This window comes from Ceraceosorus guamensis, assembly GCF_003144195.1.
Source record: "Ceraceosorus guamensis strain MCA 4658 unplaced genomic scaffold IE81scaffold_21, whole genome shotgun sequence".
NCBI lineage: Eukaryota > Fungi > Basidiomycota > Exobasidiomycetes > Ceraceosorales > Ceraceosoraceae > Ceraceosorus > Ceraceosorus guamensis.
Window position 1 is genome coordinate 108,856 of NW_020290016.1, and position 17,711 is coordinate 126,566.

The following is a 17,711-nucleotide window of genomic DNA, read 5'->3' on the forward strand; positions in this document are numbered from 1 at the left end:
CGCGTCTGTCGGGGCTCGCAGACGACAAGCGTGATGACCGATTCGAGAGCGGGACCATCGGCAGCGGGGGTTTTCGAGACCCCTGCTGCCCGTACCAGGGTGCGCAGATCGACCAAGCAGGTCAGCGCAAAGAAATTCGACAAGGTGAGGATCTCATCGGAAGAGAGGATCAGCACGGTGGACCGTGCGCGCATCCTCGCCAGCAATGACTCGCGACAGAGGTAGGCTGACATTGGCGTCGACTTAATCCCGTCTCGAAAGATGCTGAAGAATCTCAGCTCTGTCAAGAAGGGTAGCGAGCGCTTCCCGCATCTGAGGAGCGGCTCCATCGACTCCGTTCCTGGCCCGGGCGCTGCGACGAGTAGCCCGCCTGTTGGCGTGCACGGACAGGTCGATGCTCGCGAAGAGCAGAACGCAGCGCCCTACACGATCGGCGAGGAAGGCGAAGGCGGCTCGAGATGGACAGGTGGACTCGGAGACAATCATCTGAAGACGGAGTACTGGCTCAAGACCATCAAGCGAAACGATTGGAGTGAAGGTCTGAGCAAGGGTCCAGGGCTCGGGCCTGATGGGCCGACGATGGCAAAGGTGGCTAGGCGACAGCTGAAGGGTCGCGACAAAGGTGGGTATGCGCATCTTGCGACGAAGAGCGATGAGAGCGTACTGACTGTGTCGATTTTGTCTCGCGCCGACCGGTTGCCCTGCAACGACGCTTTCGCCCACCTTCAGTCGGGCAAGACTCCTTCGCGCACGAAGCTTCAACCATTTTCAACCCTCTTACCAGACGCGTTCCGGCTGCCACACCCCACAAAATCAGAGGTGCAGCTCCAAGGAAACCCAAAATGACTGCTAGGCGGGATGACGACGCTTCGGCAGGGGATTTGACTGAGGTCGGCGCGCAGACACGAGATGAAGATGGAACGCCAATTGGCCTTGCAGATAGGGAAACCCAGGAGGCCCTCATATTGCATGATTTGCTGAACGTGCTAGCAGTGAGTCATAACGCTCCGCTTGGCGACTCTTTCTTCACGATAGCTCACACTTGACCGCTCGGGCAATTAGGGCCTGGAAGGGCAGTACATCACGTACGAGGACCGGTACAAGCCTGACAGCCCCGCTTCTCAACTTCGCGGTGCCACCTGGTCTGTCGACCCCGCGTTGGGTGAGTGGATGTTGGCGGGGGTAGTCAGACGAGGTTGCTGACCTTCAAGCGCTCTACATCTGCTCCAGATCCATCGCTGAGAGACTCCGTCGACAGGATACTGCCGCTTGCCACGTACTACACATCTGTCTTTGCCTTTATTGACGCCAAAGGAACCTTGGAGGCTGGCACTGTCATGCACGCTTTGTGCTCAGCGATCCGTGAGCTTCTCAAGGTGCGTACATGTGCCGCTCTTCGGGATACGAAACGGATCGAGACCCGCATACGAGTTTGCACTTTCTTCGTGACAGGATTATCAAACACTCCTGGTGCAGCTCGAGCACCAGCTACGCATCTCCAGGGACCTTACTTTGCAGCGTCTCTTCTACTATATCACTCCGACATTGCGCACATTGCAGCTCGTGCACGGATTGACGAGCGCGATCAGAGATATCACCCACGCAGCTCTGATGAGCGAGGACAGCGAGGAGGAAACCGACGAAGACGACGACGATGAACCGAGCGATGATGACGATGGGAGTCTTGAGCGCAACAGGCGGGAGGCGCTTGGCTTGGACGATGACGACGGAGCGGAAGACGCTTTGGAGACTGTCCCAGGTGGTCCAGTGAAAGGAGGCGAAATTCTAGCGATGGTGTGGGAGAGGTGCGAAAAAATGCGAGGGTGAGTATGTCCGAGCTTCCAGGCCGAAGGGGGTCTGCTCGGGTCACTAAAGCGTGCTTGTCAAGTGCAGGGATACCACGGCCCACAAGCTCTTCATGACGCTCTTTCAAAGGGCTTCCGAGCCGTATGGTCGCATCATGCTGCGATGGATCACTACTGGCGAATTATCGGACACCTATGACGAGTTCATGATCGCCGAGGATGCGCATGTGAACGTGGCGAGCCTGGAATCGGACCCAACCGACGAGTACTGGGATCGCAAATACACCTTGCGTGATGACTTGGTCCGCGAGCAAAGGGAGCAGCGCGAGCAAAGAGGCATAGACTTGGCGCACGAAGACGAAGAGCTTGGAGCTAGGGGCTTTCTCACCGGCGGGGCTAGGATACCTTCGTTCCTGATGCCTTGGCGAGAGAAAATTTTGCTTGCCGGAAAGTATCTCAACGTGATCCGAGAGTGCGGAAAGGACGTTCGCAATACCGGGAAGAGAGGAGGTGCCGGTGCAATCGAGGACAGGCGAGCAGAAAGCGGCCTTGACAATGTCGATGTCTCGCCAGAGGTTGACGGCGACTTGATGAGCGACCAAGGGTGAGTGGCCTCGCGTGATGATGGCAGACAGACACTGGTCACTAAGTTTTGCCCTCGCACAGCTTCCTTCGTAGGATCCAAGAGGCGTACGAGCGCGCCAACAAAGCGCTATTGCGACTACTCCTTGTTGATCACAGCATTGTGCCTCGGATGCACTCTATGCGCCACTACTTTCTTATGTCTTCGTCGGACTTTTTCTCGTCATTTGTAGAAGCGGCTGGCAAGGAGCTCAGGCAGAAAATCAATCCTACACATATTCGCGACACTACTGGGAACCGCCTGCAAAGTCATTTGGGCCTTGTGCTCGGCAGCTCTTCCACCGTTGGCTTCACGGACCCGTACCGCGAGGATGTCAAAATTGAGCTGGCGACGGAGAATGCTTACGATCAGCTCAAACGCATTGCGGAGACCAAAGGTGGCGTCGAGGCTGCTCGCGAGCAACTGGCTCGAAGAGCAAAAGATCGCAACCACGACACAATAGCGAGTGTGTATCTCTGGTCTGAGGATCAAGGGAGTGCTGTATGGTATCTGACTTCTTTCTCGCTCAACAGTACTCGAGCTGCTTCAGTTCAGCTTCTCGGTGCAATTCCCAGCTTCTCTCGTCATCTCCAAGAAGGCCATTCTGCGCTGGCAGTTTCTGCAGCGACCGCTGATCCACCTGAAGACGCTCGAAGGGAGTTTGTCGGCATTGTGGCTTGTGCACTCGGGCACAATATGGAGAGAGAAGCTTGCATCTTTCCCAGCCTTGGAGCAATGGAAGAAGTGCGTGTTCCGACTGCGACACAGGATGCTCTACTTGATACAATCGATGATCGCTTTCATCACTGCGGAAGTGCTTGAACCAAATTGGAAGAATCTCGAGGAGAAGTTGGAGAACGCAAAGACTGTGGATGGTCTGATGCATGATCACTTCAACTTCCTCAATGTCTGCAGGAAAGAGTGCATGCTTACTGACACTCGACTCGTAGACGTGAGTTGAACGGCAGGGCAATTCGTGCACGGCATCCGACACGTACTGACGACGCCTTTCGCGGTGACTGCAGGCCCTACAGAAGTTGACTTCGACGATTGGACTCTTCATCGACAGGCATAACCAGCTAGTCGACCAGCTCACAATCGAAAGGTCACACTACCTCGCTGCTGCGCAAGCTGGTGAAGAGAGCGGCGTGACCCTGACGCAAGATTTGATGCCCTTCTTGCACAAGTACGAGAAGAGTTGGGAATCGCGATTGAGGGTGAGTTGGGTGCCATTGGTTTGGCCCTCTTGAAGTCTGCGCCCGGACTGCCCCTTTGGCTGACGCTCAGCGAGACTCGTGACTTGTTCCCTTTTGACCATACGCTAGAACTTCAAAGATGTCGTCAGCTTGCTGGCAAGCACAGAGAACCCCGCTGCGCAACCTTTGATGCAAAGGCTCATCAACGCCTGACGCCTCGTTCACAAGCCTCTGGACTCTCCTGCCCTTGCTGCTCGGTCTGAAGCTGAGCACCTTGCTGTATACTACCTATCAGGCTCGTCGCAGCTTACACGAATCGGCGCGCAAACGTCTTGATCAGTAGCGCGCTTTCAATTCGGCGATAGCCCGAGGGCGCCGGAGTGCAGCCTCAAAAGGGGCGCCAATGCCTGCTGGTTCCCTCAGAGATTGGCGGAGAGACGAGCTGGAATAAGAGATGGATATGGATTGCGCGGGAATTTGTGGTCAAATCAAGAGCGAAGCGTCAACGGTAGGAAAGGGGGCAAACGTAGTGTGGGGTGATTGGGGGTTGTAAAAGCGTTCGGGTAGGTCGCACAACCCTCGAGGGGTGAGCTGAACATATGCACAGAAAAGGAATGGTAGTGGTGTAAATGAGAACCCTTCCAACTGGTAGCAACAGCTGGAAGGGAAGAGATGGATACGACAGAGTCTGTTCGTCGATCGCGATCGAGCTGGTTGGACGAATCGAGCATTGGCGGCGGTGCGGTCGGCAGGATGGGGTCGCGGCATCTGGAAAAGATAGGCCATACTCGTGTTAGTGGTGCGACTTGAGATCTGATGCGTGCTGTGCTCCGGGCTGATGAAGCCCGTCGAGATTTCACGACCGCCCGAATCGTCTGTTTGACAGCTACCAGCGCCACGTGTGGCTAGAAGTAGTGGCACGGGCACCCCAATCGAACACACATCTGCGGCGCTACCGATTCGGCAGCAAAGGTCCGTTTGTCCAACTAGACATCACCCCGCCCTCGCCGACGTTCCGTTGATCAGGTGGTTGGCGTTCCTTCGACTTCGTGGGTCACTGTCTGCCGTCCTGCTCTCCAGTGCTGCCCATCGCGAAGCAGTCCCGCTACTCACCATGTACGTGCGCGTGCCTGTCCCGCGCAATTTGGACCAACCGACCCTTGCCAAAGCTCGTTCGGCCGCTCAATACGGAGCACATTGACGGTCGCTAGAGGAAGCTGGTTTTGGACAATTGAAGAGACAAGATGATTGCTACGAGTGGAAGTCATGTGATTGTGGACGAGAATGAGCTGGTTGGATATGTGTGAGCTGAGAGCGTGATGCTGGTAAGGCTTGGCTGCATCTCTAGATTGGCTGTCGTGTTTGTAGATGACCCAAGATCGAAGCATCTGAGCCGCATAGAAAAGAGAGGGCACCTGAGCCCACAGAATCCTCTAAGGCTAGTGCTTCGCCATTTATCCTTGTCTAGTCCTGTTCTCCTTCTCGGCCTGCTTGAGACGTTCCTCGAGAGTCTTGGACTTGTGAAGTTGACTAGCGGTCAAACGTTCCCTCTCGGCTCCCGAAGTGCGGTCAGAGTAGCGCATACCATCGGCGACGCTTCCGTGGTAGGAGGAAGTGGTACGTTGAAGGTCGTTGCCGCTCTTGGAACCCTTGGTGTCGGTTCGCTTGAGGTCCTTCTTGGAGGGAGAGGAGAGGCAGGAACCCTGGTGGAGACGGTGGCAGATGGACAGCCAAATGCGCAAAGGTCAGTCATACGCATCGAGGAAGCTAAGCGGTTTGCAAGTGCTCCTGCGACTGTCCCTCGACACGTAGCAAGGGAGCGCTAACGTGCCTAGCAACAAGGAGTCGTGCGAGATACGCACCATGGTGGATGCTGAGGTCTGGTAGGTGTGTGAGTTGTGTGCAAAGGAGGAGCAAAGAAAGCTTTTGCTCGATTCGGTGTGCGATGAACGCGTGTTGATTGTGGATGCAAAGATGAGGAATGATGGAGGATTGCAGGAAGGATGATGAAGTGGCAGATTTGCAAAGCGATCGCTTCTGCATGCTCAACTCAGTTGTCGCCCCACTGAAGAGAGCGCGGCAGCCTGTACGCGGTAAGCGTCAAATGATCGAGACGAGCAGCCGCAACCGCTGCTTCGATCGATACCGCTCGAAGCGTCATCCTCTGGCCTCACCCTTGCTGCACGCCCGTAGAGGCACCACACCGCTGCTGATCGCCCACTCGTGATGACTGGACAGATCATGCGCGGCAGCACGGTGCCGAGCCTTTGAGCCGCGCGCTGTCTGCGCGCAGCCGCGCGTCATTAGGGGCCGAGCTGCACGATAGCTGATGCGATACACTCGTATGCGGCAAGGCATGCACCACAGGCGCGCTGAACGAACATGCAACATCTTCGCTCCTGCATGACTTGCTGTGCTATCGAAAGCGGTCGCAGGCTCCCGCTTGCGTACGAGCAGTGTCGCAGCGCTCAAGTGTCATCCTGAATGCAGCCTTCAACGCGGCGTCGACGCGCCCCGAGAATTGGCGCGATGAAGAGGGGGGGGGGGGGGGGAAGCACAGGAGTCACCCTGGGTCTCCGAGGCTGACTGACTCAATCAAGCAGCTCCTCGAGCCACATCAGCCCATCTTGCAGGCCTGGACGTACGCGTGCAGTCAGCGCGCGACTCAGCCTCCTAAGGCCCGCTGTCAAGCTTAGACTGCTGCAGTGCATTGCCATTCATTTCCGACCTACTATGCGGATCCTGTCCTTGAAATTGGCATGATAATCCGCTTGAAATACTGCGAGCAATTCAAGATTGTGAATGTCAATTTCTTAATTGATATTGCTGTGCTGTATATATGCATACACCGCATGATGCTTGCGCAGAGGCGGCTCGAAAGTATTCCTGCCGGCATACGGTGGCGTAAGCTGCGCTGCCACTGTGCTCATTTTGTTGCTTTGCGCACGAGCATCACAGCGGTGTACTGGTAGAAGAGGAGGCAGGGAAATTTGCGCAGCCACCCATGCAATGTCACAGACTCCATCGTCACCATCAGGAGCATACGCCGTACTGTAAACTGGCGGATTCAAGGATCTGCATGGAAGCTTCGCGTCCTAGAAGTGGGCTATGCAGTCGTGAGTTTTGGGTGTGACCATCTCTGCGCATCGTAACCAAAAGAATCAATCACGAATGATATCAGGCGTTTTCTCTCTCAGCTGCGACAGTCATACAAGATAGTCGAGAGCAAAAAGTCCCTGCCCCTTGTTTCGGTAGTCACTAGCACGCTCGAGGTGAAGTTGTCAAGCTGTCGAGCGTTGCTAACCTTCTGGTCTTTCGCGGTGAACGAGCAGATTGCTTTCGAGCTCTGAGGTTGCACCCGTTGGGCAAACAATCTTTACTGCATTTGCTCAGCGCTGCGGACAGGCAACCGACGAGCGTCTTTGGGTATAGGTACTTACACACATTCATACAACAGTCAGAATGAAAGATTGTTGAATCAAAATTTGAGCAAGTAAATGGTGGAGCGTGCTCGACCGGTGAGCGACTCGTGCCCCTGCAGCTGATGCTGCTGCTGCTGCCAAGCAATCCTGTCAAGTCTCGGCGTGCCTTAGCGCGCACTGAAATACTCCTACAGTATATCACCCTGCACAGCCGGATTGGATGGGCCACACTCTCGTAATCCGTCACGATGCAATCGAGGAGAAGCTTCTTATCTTGTCATTCACGATTGGCTAACAAGATCGCCGACTCGACCAGCCCGTGACGTGAGAAGGCGAGAAGGGGATGAATACACCTTTGATTCTCGATTAATGACGTCTATCATTCAAATTCTCATTTTGATTGGCTTTTGCCGCGCTCATCTTCACGCACGCAGTACGGGGTACTACTCGCGTGTATACAGCTCGACCTTGAGGCGCAAACGTCTCTCGGTGACAAGCGGCACTCACCCCGATAGCCCTCGCATCTGCTTTGTCCGAGCGAAAGCGCTTCAAAATGGTCACCGATTTTGTCTTGTGTAAATTTGAGACGAAGAAATATCTGAGTCAAGAGTGACGCGGATGCGCAACCGCATATGCAATCTTGAATCTCGAACCTTGAATCTTTGAGCTCAATTCAAGAGTGTAGTTCGTTGCACTCAAATTCTTGATTATTCACCATTCACGATTCTTGATTTTTGATTTGATTCTTATCGAGAATGAGCGCACCCGCACGTGACGCATTCGAGCCGCGCGCACGCGTCACGTCAAGCATGCATGCACCTGAGGCGGCAACACGCGCGCGGTCACCGCATGCGAAGGCTGGGCCTTGCAGTGCTGCAGCCAATTCGCGCTTGAGCACGTTCTTGCCCGCGTCTGTCGCGTATGGTCTCTGACCGCCCGTGCCGCACACGCGCGGCTATTCGAATTTCGAGCGGATGGGTGTGGCTGCACGCCATGCACGGACGCCAGCTGCTGCAATCAGGAATCGAGCCGGCGGAAAAGCAGATCGTGGGTCTGCCAAGGAGAAGAAAAGGCTCTCAGCTGTCGAGTGGAGACGGGAGGCTTTAGACTCACACTGATATATGAGTGCTGTGTACCTGTGAGTCCCTTTGGTCATATACACTTCACCTACTTTGCTTCCTCACTCTGTCCGGTTCGATCACCGCTCATCTTTCGCCTTTTGCCCTTCACCTGCGACACATTCGCTCGTTGCATACCTTGAAGGAGACATCGCAAGCCAAGGACGTGCTAGCCAACCTCGACCTCCACATCCATCCGCCCATCCATCCACCCACCCATCTGCTCGATCACTCCATCAACACTCAGAAGCCGTCACCCATCCACATCTGCGACGTGCGCTTCAAAGATGGCGACCACACTAGTAGCGCTTGTGGGTACTGGTGTTGCTCTGTCTGCAGCCTTAGTCCAGACCTCTATCCTATCCGACCCGGTGAGTAAGGCGCTGCAGTGTCAATCCTTGGCCTGTCTCCCGCGGGCAAGCGCTGAGCAAGCTGCCAGACCACTTCGAGTTTGCGCTCGATCGACATACCCCAAACACATGCTCACATACCCTCTCTTGCTCGCTCGCCGCCTCCAGGCTAAACCTCTGCGAGCTGTCTTTAGCGCATGCACAAACCCGAGGAGAGCGAGTCTGAGTACCGACTTTACGTTGGGAATCTTCAAACCTGCAGATGATGCGCTCTGCCTTGCTCTCACTTATTTCAAAACGCTTCTATCTGATGGACCGGGTATCGGCGTGAGTGCAAATAGCCTGGTGTCAGCATAATTGCGTGGTCCATCGATGATCTGCTCACTTCGCATCATCGCACTTCTTTCTCTTCTAGGCCGCCTCTCTGCTCGCTTCTGTACTCATCCCAATGCTTTTCCGACTAACGTATATCTCCGTCTCGCCAAATAATCGCACCGTGTTGCGCGGCATTGCCTTGCCCATTGGCTTCCTGCTCGGCGGCATCGCGTTCGGCTTTGGGACGTTTCTCTCCTCCGTGGGCTCGCTGGTGTACATTGCGGGGCTCTACGTTCAAGTAATCTCTCCCAAGTCGAGCTTGCCGCTGCTGCCAAGCCCTGCTCCAGCAGTCTACGCAGCGAATCTCGCCAACATGATCTTCATTGCTATACTCATCTCCATGGCGCTCTTCGATGTGGCAGGGCAAAATTGGCTCAATGCGACCACCGCCTTCTGTCTCTCGCCCCTCGTCGTCTACTTCCCGCTGCTCTTTCTGGGTGTGCGGGAGACGGTGGTGCCAAAGACGGAGGAAGAGGCAAGGAAGGAGCTCGCCAGCTACAAAGCTGAGGAGGTCAGCTACTGCTACGAGCGAACCTGGGCCTACCAAAGACAAGTCTCTCTCCTCAGCTCCACGCTCTACTGGTACGGCCTGAACCGAATCGTTATGGACCTCATCTTCCTCAAGTCTCCGCTAAGCTATGCGGCCCATTTCATGCTCTACCAATTCTTCGGCACCGTCTGGTTCCTCTTCCTCATCAGGGTAGCGGAGCATCTGACCACGCGCAGCGTTTCGCCCATTCATCCTATCACGGGCCAACCGCGTTCGGACGTGCAAAAGGAATGTTCCATTGCCATAGCTGCCGCTCCTGCTGGGCACCCCGCCACCGAGACTGGCTTGCTCGGCAACAGCCTTGTCGCAATCCTTGCTGGACCTGGAACAGCTATGAGTCTCTGGTGGGCTCATGGAGAGGAGCGGGGTGGCTGGATGGCTAGAAGAGCATGGAGGGAAACCCAGGCAGTGGGAGCAAAGGCGGTGGCAGACAGCAAAGCTATAACAGATGGCCAGCATGCCAAGCGGGAATAGATCTGAAAAAGGAGAGAGAGAAAGAAAAGGGGTCGAAGAAGGAGGAGAGCCCAAAGCACAGTGATCAACAGGGGTCAGCGGTAGCTCCAAGGAGACAGGGTGTGCGGAAGCGCAAGGGAACGATTTGATGAGACTACCTGCTGCGTGTCTACCCTCCAAAAGCGCCCCTCAAATATGCGCGAAAAGATGGTTGGGTATTTAAGAAGCCTGTCACACGATATTGTATTCTCAACGAATGGTGCCAAAAGCATTGCGCGAATGCCCTGCTTTTGTTGCGTGACGCAAAACTGACTGGTACAGCCGGTAGAAATCAACGTATACCAAATTGCAAGAGAAATTCCAGGATGGAATGCACCACAGATACGTGGTGTGACGGTGCTTTGCCAGATACGAGCTGGTCCGAGCTTGCACTGGGCCATTGTCGCCCAAGTTCTCAAGCAGAGACACCATGGGGAACACGAGTCTTTCCAATGGATGGTTTGAATCCTCTCTTCTTCTCGGCCCTCCTCTGACTCTTGGCAATCATCTCCGAGTCCTCCTCGTTCTCCTCGAACAAGCTCTGATCTCCCGTTGCCCCAGCATCGTTTGCGTCGATCGACATGGAGACGTCTCCGTTAGCATCGGCGGAAGCAGAGACTTCATCCTCCATCATTCGCACTTCTCCAGACTTTTGCGATGGCTGACGAGGAGAGACTTTGAGCTTCGCGAGGAAAAAGCCGTCGACATTGTGCGTGTGAGGCTTTGCAAGAGGTAAACGCAGAAGGCCCGGTCAGTCTAGTAGGCAAGTTCCTCTCGTCGATGAGACAAAAGACTCACGTAGACCCTCTTAGCGAGGTTCATCTTCGGATCAAAGCGCTTATCCCTGAACGCCTTGAAGCCTTCCCTGCCAAACTCCACGCCGGTCGGCACGAGTTTGACGTTTGGTCTCTTCTTCAAGGCATAGTCCACTACCGCTTCATCCTCATCCACGAGTACGCTACAGGTACTGTAGACGACGTAACCTCCCGTAGCGCTTCGCGTGTTCACGCTGTCAATGGCACAGAGGATCAGTTGTTTTTGAAGGTGCGTCAAGAGCTGAAGATCTCTCTCAGACTGCGTGGGCAAAGCATTATCGGTCAGCGACGAATTGAAGACATCTGTTTGATCAAACGAACCTTGTTCGTCTTGACGCTAGCATCTTTGCTGATCACGCCCGTCCCGCTGCAAGGCGAGTCGAGCATGACCCTATCGAATCCCCCAATGACCTTTGGGAAAGCTCTTCCGTCATAATTGCACACGACTACGTTCTTGCATCCCATCCTGTGAATGTTTGCGCTCAAGCTCTTCGTTCTCGCCTTGTTGCTATCGTTCGCAAAGACGACACCGGTATTTTGCATGAGAGCGGATAGGTAGGTCACTTTGCCACCTGGGGCAGAGGCCATGTCCAGCACCCTCTCTCCCGGTTGTGGTGCTAGAGCGATGCAAGGCAGGAAGGAGGAGGCAGCTTGGAGCATGTAATGGCCTGCTAGGTACTCTGCCGTAGCTCCGATTGGCACGCTAGATTCAAAGACTTGCAAGCCTACTTTGGACCATTTGCCCAGCGGTTCCAGCGTCACGCCTCGGTTGATCAGTGCTTGTGCCAGATCTCTTCGACGCGTGCGAAGAGTGTTGGTGCGTATCGTGACAGGTCTGGGTCTCTCGTTGGCCTCGAAAAATTCGAGCGCCTGGAGAAGCGCGGGTGGGTGTGGAGGAGCAGGACATCAGCTTCACAACAACATCCGCATCGAAGACTGGAGCTCTGGCAACACGTACCTCAGCAGCGGGGAAAAGCTGCAGCAGCCGCTCAGCCAAGAAAGCATTGTAGCCATAGTACGCGCAAATATCCAAAACGAGTTGCTCAGTGTACTCGCTGCGACTCCTGCCATCCCTGGCCAGGTTCTTAAAGTCGGACAGGATATTGACTACCTCCTGCATTCTCAATTGCACCACCTGCAAGTCCACCCCCTTGGCAGACTCGGCGTCTCGCTCTTCGAGCGTGGGAAGGATGAAGTCTCCTTCATCGTCCTCTTCTGCGAACGATCCATCCGATTCGTCTTCGTCCTCAGTCACCTCGCTGAGCTCCAAATTCTCATCACCAACTTCGCTGTCTTCATCCCCCTCTGACCCTTCCTCGCCATCTTGGTCGTCGGAGTCGAGGGTGTGGCCTTGACTCTTTAGGAGCAGCTCCAATCTCTCAGCTTCAGCGATGTACTTTTTCCTCTGCCTTTCGCTCAGCTTGGTACCCTTTGGAGGCAATTCGGGGAGCTGAAGCGGCGCAGCTTCTCCATCTCCCTCCTCCTCGTCTGCGTCATCAGACTCGTCCTCCTCATCCTGCGCACCGACCAAAGGATCGTCGCCTTCCTCGTCGCCCGACATCTCCAGTCCCAAGGCTGCTTGATCATCCGAAGCATCTTCGTCCGAGTACTCCACTCCGCTGCCTGAGGAGGAAGCTCCTTCCACCTCGGCTTCGTCCTTCCCATCATGTTCCTCGCCATCTAGTCCTTCGAATTCGTCTGCTAGCGCTTCCTCCTCATCGCCGCTAGACAAGCCATCGAAGCCGTCGCCTGCCTCGTCTTCCGAGTCGAACGCGATGCTGTTGAAAGACCAAAGGGAAGGCAACGCAAGTGAGACTTCGAGACTGAGGCCCTCAATACAGTGGCTTCTGGTGCTCTCACCTTCTCTCAATCTGTTCTTTACCTGTAAACTTCCCCTTTCCCTTGCTGGTTTTCGCAGCACCACGCTGTACGCCGAGGCCACTCTTGACCTTTGCGACCTTTCCTCTAGCTCTCTCATCTACCTCCGGATCCAAATCCACGGCTTTTCGTTTCCCATTGCTCTTGGAAGGCGCAGTGAGGGCAGTAAGCTCCTCAGCACCCGACGTCTTGGCCTTGACCACCTTTGGGCTCTTGCGAGGAGCGGAACGGGAAGCGTCGGGAAAGAGGGGGGCTGGAGGGGGTTGCTTTTGCTTCGATCGACGTCCCATCCTGGCGTACTCAGGCTTTCAGGATACGTTGGTGGCTATCGGGAAGTGGCTTGACGACGTCTGTGGAAGGTAATGAGAGATAGTCAAGGCATGCCTGTAATGAAGAACGCTCGAGGTGAGTGTCCAGCATCAGCTCAAGCCGGTAGCAGCTACACCATGCAGCGCCCGAAACGTGAAGGAGAAATTTGAACGAACTACTTAGGTACTTGCATGTATGCAGCGCGCAAGCAGCAGAGGCAAACAGCGCCAAAAATTCCATGCGTGATCTCGCGCGAGAAGAAAAAAAAAATGGGGTCGCAGAATTGAATTCAAGTTCTGCGCCGCCGCTTTATTATTGATGGAGCATCAGTCACGAGCAGCGCGTGAAGGCAGATAAAATTGACACCGCCACGCAGAGAGGAGCAGCGCACGAATGGTCGCAGAGGCTTCTTTGCTTTGGCGTGCGGCTTCATCGCTTTCAATCATCAGTGCCTTTCCAAGTCACCTCCGAATCCAGATCGCTCATCTCCCACAAAGCGTCTCTTGCCCCTCATCCTGATCTCGAAAGCTTCCGCCTCGACCTCGTGTGGAAAGCTTGCTACCCTAGAAGAGCTCTCGAGTCTTGTATTCAGTATGGGAGGCAAGAAGCTCACTGCAAAGACGATTAGGAGAAAGAATGCCGCGACGCATCCCGATTCCAGAAGAGCTGCTCAGCTGCAGAGGGTCGCCCATCGGCAGGAGAAATTGAGCTCTCAGAGAAGTGACAGGAAGAAGGATGTGGCCTCAAAGCGTGAGTGAGCAGGGTGCAGAAGGAGGAGAGCGGTGCGGCGGACGAAGAGGCGGGCTGTTGTGTTCGCGGACCAAACCCCTGACAGGTGCGCTCGCATGCTTGTTCTGGGAGGCAAGTGAGCTACCAACGAGAAGTGAAGATGCAAAGTTGACGCTCCCACGTGTTCTTGCCTGCAGTGGAGAGGTTACGTGTGATGATCGCGCTCTTGCCTTCCAAAACGACGCACCTAGAAGACTTGTCGAGCCTTCACGCGCACGTTCGCACAAAGTACCTCTCGCGTCATTCGACCGACCTGCAAGCCTTTAAATCGCAGCGCAGACAAGGGCGTCCACCCGACATGCGAGAGGTTCGACTGCAAGATGCGGTCAAGCGCGATGAGGAAGAGTACAGGACTGGATTGGTCGTGCCTGACCTGTTGGACCGCAACAATGTCGCATTGTTGCGAAAGTGGGTCGAAGATGGTGCGAAGAATCAGCACCAGTTGGGTTTGTTCAGGTTCAGAAAGATCAGCGCGCTCTATCCGTGAGTATGCCGATGGCCATGGGACGGTGCAGAGGAGCAGGCGCATCAACAAATGGCTGAAGGTGACATCACGCCGTGTCTCGTTCGCGCATTCAGAGATCAGTTCACCCTCGTCCAGGCTGGACTTCATAAAGATCTCGCGCCCACAATAGAGGCCATCGGTGAAGCTTCCGGATCCGGACACGTTCTGGGTGACGACGATTCAAGTGACGTGGAGGAGGATGACCAGCGGGCAGACGCGCCGCAAGCCATGTCTACGGATGCTTGAGAAAATCAGACATCCCCACAGTCCACGCATGCAAACGTTGCGCTGCATATTGTGCTCGTGTAGCATTCAATTCTAGTAAGGCTAGCGCTCGCCATTCTGCATCAGCAAAAGTATCGATCGCCAAAGTCTCCGAGACCGGGCACGACTGAGGTGAAAGCAAGGGGCAGACGCAAGGAAGGAGCGCATCAGCAATGAGATCCCCATTGCGAGGGCTCATCTCCATGACCACAGAGCGCAGACTCACTGTAATTCCTTTCATCCAACCCCTCATCGACCCAAGCGCTAATAACTCTCACTTCTGGATACCTAGCATATACATTTGCTAGTCCCTCGGGACTGGCGACTAGGTTGAGGAATAGGATCCGAGACGCTTCCACCCCGTGAGAAATGAGGACTTCGATGGCCTGCAGGACCGAGCCTCCCGTAGCTGATCACGCCGTGCGCATCCGACGAAGCGCCGCATGTCAGGGCTCTGCTCTAGACTGCACTTGTGTATCCTTCACCGATCTAGACGCAGCTGCATAGCGTCCCAAACTTACCTAGCATGGGATCCAAGAGCAGGACCCATCGCTTCGCAACGTCTTGCGGCAGTTTCGCATAGACTACAAGAACGATTCATAGTGTTGCGAGTCAGCAAGATGGCCGTGGTGTGGAGAAATGGCGCTGGCATCTCACACAGCTTTGGTTTCGCCGTCTCTTCGTCCTGCAGCGAGGTGTGGTTGAGTGGTATCAGCGTCTCAGCGCGCGATGGCTTACTTCTATAAAGATCAAGCTTGCTCAACTCACCCGCTGAATCCTGGAGAATGGAATCGCGCGCGGCACGGAGGGACGAGAGTCAGAGCGACGCTGCGCACCTATGCTCCACCGATGAGATGCATGACCCTGTGTTTCGATCCCTCATACTTTTTGCGCGTTTTCTCGTGGTCGTCCACCACGACGAGGTTCGCCGAAGCGCTTGACGCACATGCTCATCTACTCACAATATCTTTCCGATCCTGACGCTCCTGCAGCACTCCCGCAATCCACTCTCCATAGCTTCCCCAGCTCTCAAGATCGACACTCCGCAGATCCTCCCCTCAAATTTCAGTCCTGCCATTACATCAAGTCGCGAATGGACAAGGTGCGTCAGCTGCGATGCTCTGTGTGTGTGTGTGTGTGTGATGTATGCGCAGCTTCGAAGTCCAAACTTACCATCATAAGCCCCACCGGTGGATGTCTGCACCGTCTTCTCGAGCGTGGGCAAGTAATTCAATCCTTCCTCTACTACCATACGTATGATCCTGTCTGCGTAAAAGATGAAATCGGATCGAGAAGTAGCGCTGGACCTGATGATTGTCAGGAGCGCATCTTGAGGTAGGACGAGAAAGTGAGGGAGTGTGCGACGCCAATCGTCAGTAGAGGTCTGACGGTCTTGCGGTTGCGCAAAGCAAATAGATCGGCCCAGCCCATTTGAATGGCGAGCGCGACCGCAGCTCCGGCTTCGGTCTTGGCTAAGCGCTGCGCTGCAATCCTCGTCACTCACTTAATTGAGCCGTTTGAGCAAGCCTGGTAGCATTGGGCGGTAAGACGATGCCTTGCCCAGCCGTGGCAGGAGCAACACTTTTCGTCGCTTCTCCAGCCGAAGGCATCTTCGAAGTTAACTGGACGCGAAGTCGACGTGTCGTGTGAGTAAGAAGTGGGGATGGAGGAGGTCGGTTGAGCGACGCGCGAGCCAGTCGATGGAGCCGGGAGAAGGCGAAGAGGGGTACGAAGCAGAGTTCAGAATCCAAGAATTAAGAGGGTCGTGCAGGTCAAGGACAAACTCAAAACAAGGGTGCGAATGAGCAGTCATGAGCGAGTGAGAGTGTGCGTCAGAAGTCGAGCAGGTGTGCGCCAACTATACGACGACTCTTTGAGTCTTGCGTCTTATCTACAGTCACCCAGTGAAGTGTAGTTTTGAATCGAATCAAGATCACTCGTAACTTTGAATCTAAAATCACAATCAACTTTCAGCCCCAAAAAAAAAAGAGCTTTGATATCACGCTGCATGCATAAAGTCTTTACCGGTAGTCACACGAGGCGGAAGCGGCGCGCTGCCTTGCGCCGACCAAGCCCACAATTAAGCGTTCGCGGTGTGCCGGCTGCCTGCTGCATGCTGTCTGCGATGCCCCCATGCAAGTGCCGGTGGTTGATGAAGCACCCATACGAGCCAATGCAACTCCCTCATGAATTGCAATCAGCCTCAACAAGAAGATGTCTGGCATTGCAAGTGGGATGGTGAAAGCACACAGGATTGACAGGGGATGAAGAGCGAGCGAGTCGCGGTATTGGCGAGTGCTGCGAGCATGCCTGCTACTTGCCCTGGAAGAACTCGACGGGACTAGTATGACGAGGCTTGAAGCCAATGAGCTCATTGTCGTTCTTGTGATGGGCGTTTCCAGTCCCACCGAGCTGGTATGCGAGCCAAGCAAAGAATCCATTCTGATCCGGCACCTTGCTAGCTTCCAAGAAGCTCTCAGAGGGCACGACTTTGGCCTTATCCTCGCTCAATCCGACCTGCTCCACAATCTGCTTAAAGTCGGTGTCGAAGCTTGATATTTTGATGTTTCGGTTGTGCAGCTCTTTGGAAGGCAGAGTTGAAAAAGCGGAAGCGACGGCCAATCCGATATCCTCCTCTGCGGTGGAGGAGAACTTGATGCCTTGCGTAAAAGGCAAGTTGGGAAGGAACAAGGGCAGATAAGAGCCGAAGATGCCCGTGGCGAAGGCTGTCCATGGAAGTTGGATGGATTCCAAGTATCGATGAAGAGGTTCCTTGCCCGAGATGAGCGGGTGAATGTCTTCCGCCTTGAATCGCTCCAGATCGATTCCATAGTCTGTAGGCACAAAGATTTTGACGCTTGCTGCTTTAGCACCGTCTGCAAGCCTGTTCGAAGGTCCTCCCGGTGCTAGAGCTGCTCCGCCAAGCGCCAAGATGACCACCTCGGCCGAAACAGATTCGAAGGCCTTTTGCAAAGTCGAGGCGTCATCGTAATCGGCCTTGATGATCTTGGCTCCCTTGGACTCCAGAGCCGACGTCTTGCTATTGTCGCTTCCTTCCCGAGATAGGATGCTGACTTTTTTGCCCTTGTTCAGCAACTCTGTCACAATATGACCTCCAATATTCCCGGCGCCTACAACTACAAAGTTCGAAAGGTCTGACATGATCGATGCTTTTGTGTTGATCACCAAAACTTCGACGAGATGCGGCACTTGAGCGAGAT

General features: G+C 54.7%; 7 protein-coding genes across 7 annotated transcripts; 3 read left to right on the plus strand and 4 right to left on the minus strand.

The window, feature by feature from the left end:
* Positions 1–33: 33 nt before the first annotated feature.
* On the plus strand, positions 34–3,836 carry IE81DRAFT_365895 (hypothetical protein; the record flags this gene model as incomplete). Its single annotated transcript, XM_025516966.1, has 11 exons — positions 34–144; positions 262–622; positions 730–992; positions 1,063–1,162; positions 1,231–1,376; positions 1,453–1,805; positions 1,894–2,409; positions 2,484–2,893; positions 2,961–3,379; positions 3,453–3,644; positions 3,753–3,836. The coding sequence occupies 11 exons, from the start codon at positions 34–36 to the stop codon at positions 3,834–3,836; spliced, it is 2,955 nt and encodes a 984-aa protein (XP_025370431.1).
* A 901-nt stretch (positions 3,837–4,737) lies between these two features.
* Positions 4,738–5,618, minus strand: IE81DRAFT_322566 (hypothetical protein). The gene is made up of 2 exons (XM_025513674.1): positions 5,486–5,618; positions 4,738–5,326 (listed from the first exon to the last, which is right to left on the minus strand). The coding sequence occupies exons 1-2, from the start codon at positions 5,486–5,488 to the stop codon at positions 5,078–5,080; spliced, it is 252 nt and encodes an 83-aa protein (XP_025370432.1). The 5' UTR covers positions 5,489–5,618; the 3' UTR covers positions 4,738–5,077.
* Positions 5,619–8,165: 2,547 nt separating this feature from the next.
* On the plus strand, positions 8,166–10,381 carry IE81DRAFT_322568 (hypothetical protein). Its single transcript, XM_025513675.1, has 3 exons — positions 8,166–8,534; positions 8,682–8,840; positions 8,929–10,381. The coding sequence occupies exons 1-3, from the start codon at positions 8,451–8,453 to the stop codon at positions 9,910–9,912; spliced, it is 1,227 nt and encodes a 408-aa protein (XP_025370433.1). The 5' UTR covers positions 8,166–8,450; the 3' UTR covers positions 9,913–10,381.
* IE81DRAFT_322570 (NOL1/NOP2/sun family putative RNA met) lies at positions 10,132–13,070 on the minus strand. The gene is made up of 5 exons (XM_025513676.1): positions 12,606–13,070; positions 11,704–12,523; positions 11,067–11,615; positions 10,729–11,004; positions 10,132–10,651 (listed from the first exon to the last, which is right to left on the minus strand). Exons 1-5 carry the CDS (start codon positions 12,911–12,913, stop codon positions 10,346–10,348), a joined length of 2,259 nt encoding a protein of 752 aa, XP_025370434.1. The 5' UTR covers positions 12,914–13,070; the 3' UTR covers positions 10,132–10,345.
* Positions 13,071–13,301: 231 nt separating this feature from the next.
* On the plus strand, positions 13,302–14,856 carry IE81DRAFT_322571 (hypothetical protein). The gene is made up of 3 exons (XM_025513677.1): positions 13,302–13,682; positions 13,859–14,204; positions 14,301–14,856. Exons 1-3 carry the CDS (start codon positions 13,526–13,528, stop codon positions 14,470–14,472), a joined length of 675 nt encoding a protein of 224 aa, XP_025370435.1. The 5' UTR covers positions 13,302–13,525; the 3' UTR covers positions 14,473–14,856.
* On the minus strand, positions 14,513–16,417 carry IE81DRAFT_322572 (PRTase-like protein). Its single transcript, XM_025513678.1, has 8 exons — positions 15,995–16,417; positions 15,664–15,819; positions 15,453–15,561; positions 15,259–15,268; positions 15,148–15,175; positions 15,012–15,074; positions 14,717–14,899; positions 14,513–14,617 (listed from the first exon to the last, which is right to left on the minus strand). Exons 1-8 carry the CDS (start codon positions 16,098–16,100, stop codon positions 14,574–14,576), a joined length of 699 nt encoding a protein of 232 aa, XP_025370436.1. The 5' UTR covers positions 16,101–16,417; the 3' UTR covers positions 14,513–14,573.
* Positions 16,418–16,803: 386 nt separating this feature from the next.
* On the minus strand, positions 16,804–17,652 carry IE81DRAFT_329604 (NAD(P)-binding protein; the record flags this gene model as incomplete). The annotated part of the gene is made up of 1 exon (XM_025515156.1): positions 16,804–17,652. One exon carries the CDS (start codon positions 17,650–17,652, stop codon positions 16,804–16,806), a length of 849 nt encoding a protein of 282 aa, XP_025370437.1.
* Between the last annotated feature and the right edge of the window lie 59 nt (positions 17,653–17,711).

Coding starts and splice junctions, on each gene's coding strand:
- IE81DRAFT_322571 (XM_025513677.1), top strand. CDS start 13,526: ATGGGAGGCAAGAAGCTCACTGCAAAGACGATTAGGAGAAAGAATGCC. Junction 13,683..13,858: donor GAAGGATGTGGCCTCAAAGC/GTGAGTGAGCAG, acceptor TCTTGCCTGCAG/TGGAGAGGTTACGTGTGATG. Junction 14,205..14,300: donor AAGATCAGCGCGCTCTATCC/GTGAGTATGCCG, acceptor TCGCGCATTCAG/AGATCAGTTCACCCTCGTCC.
- IE81DRAFT_322572 (XM_025513678.1), bottom strand. CDS start 16,100: ATGCCTTCGGCTGGAGAAGCGACGAAAAGTGTTGCTCCTGCCACGGCT. Junction 15,562..15,663: donor CACCGGTGGGGCTTATGATG/GTAAGTTTGGAC, acceptor ATGTAATGGCAG/GACTGAAATTTGAGGGGAGG. Junction 15,075..15,147: donor GACGGCGAAACCAAAGCTGT/GTGAGATGCCAG, acceptor TCGTTCTTGTAG/TCTATGCGAAACTGCCGCAA.
- IE81DRAFT_322568 (XM_025513675.1), top strand. CDS start 8,451: ATGGCGACCACACTAGTAGCGCTTGTGGGTACTGGTGTTGCTCTGTCT. Junction 8,535..8,681: donor CCTCTATCCTATCCGACCCG/GTGAGTAAGGCG, acceptor CGCCGCCTCCAG/GCTAAACCTCTGCGAGCTGT. Junction 8,841..8,928: donor CTGATGGACCGGGTATCGGC/GTGAGTGCAAAT, acceptor TTTCTCTTCTAG/GCCGCCTCTCTGCTCGCTTC.
- IE81DRAFT_322570 (XM_025513676.1), bottom strand. CDS start 12,913: ATGGGACGTCGATCGAAGCAAAAGCAACCCCCTCCAGCCCCCCTCTTT. Junction 12,524..12,605: donor AAAGAACAGATTGAGAGAAG/GTGAGAGCACCA, acceptor GTCTTTCAACAG/CATCGCGTTCGACTCGGAAG. Junction 11,005..11,066: donor CTAGCGTCAAGACGAACAAG/GTTCGTTTGATC, acceptor TTGCCCACGCAG/TCTGAGAGAGATCTTCAGCT.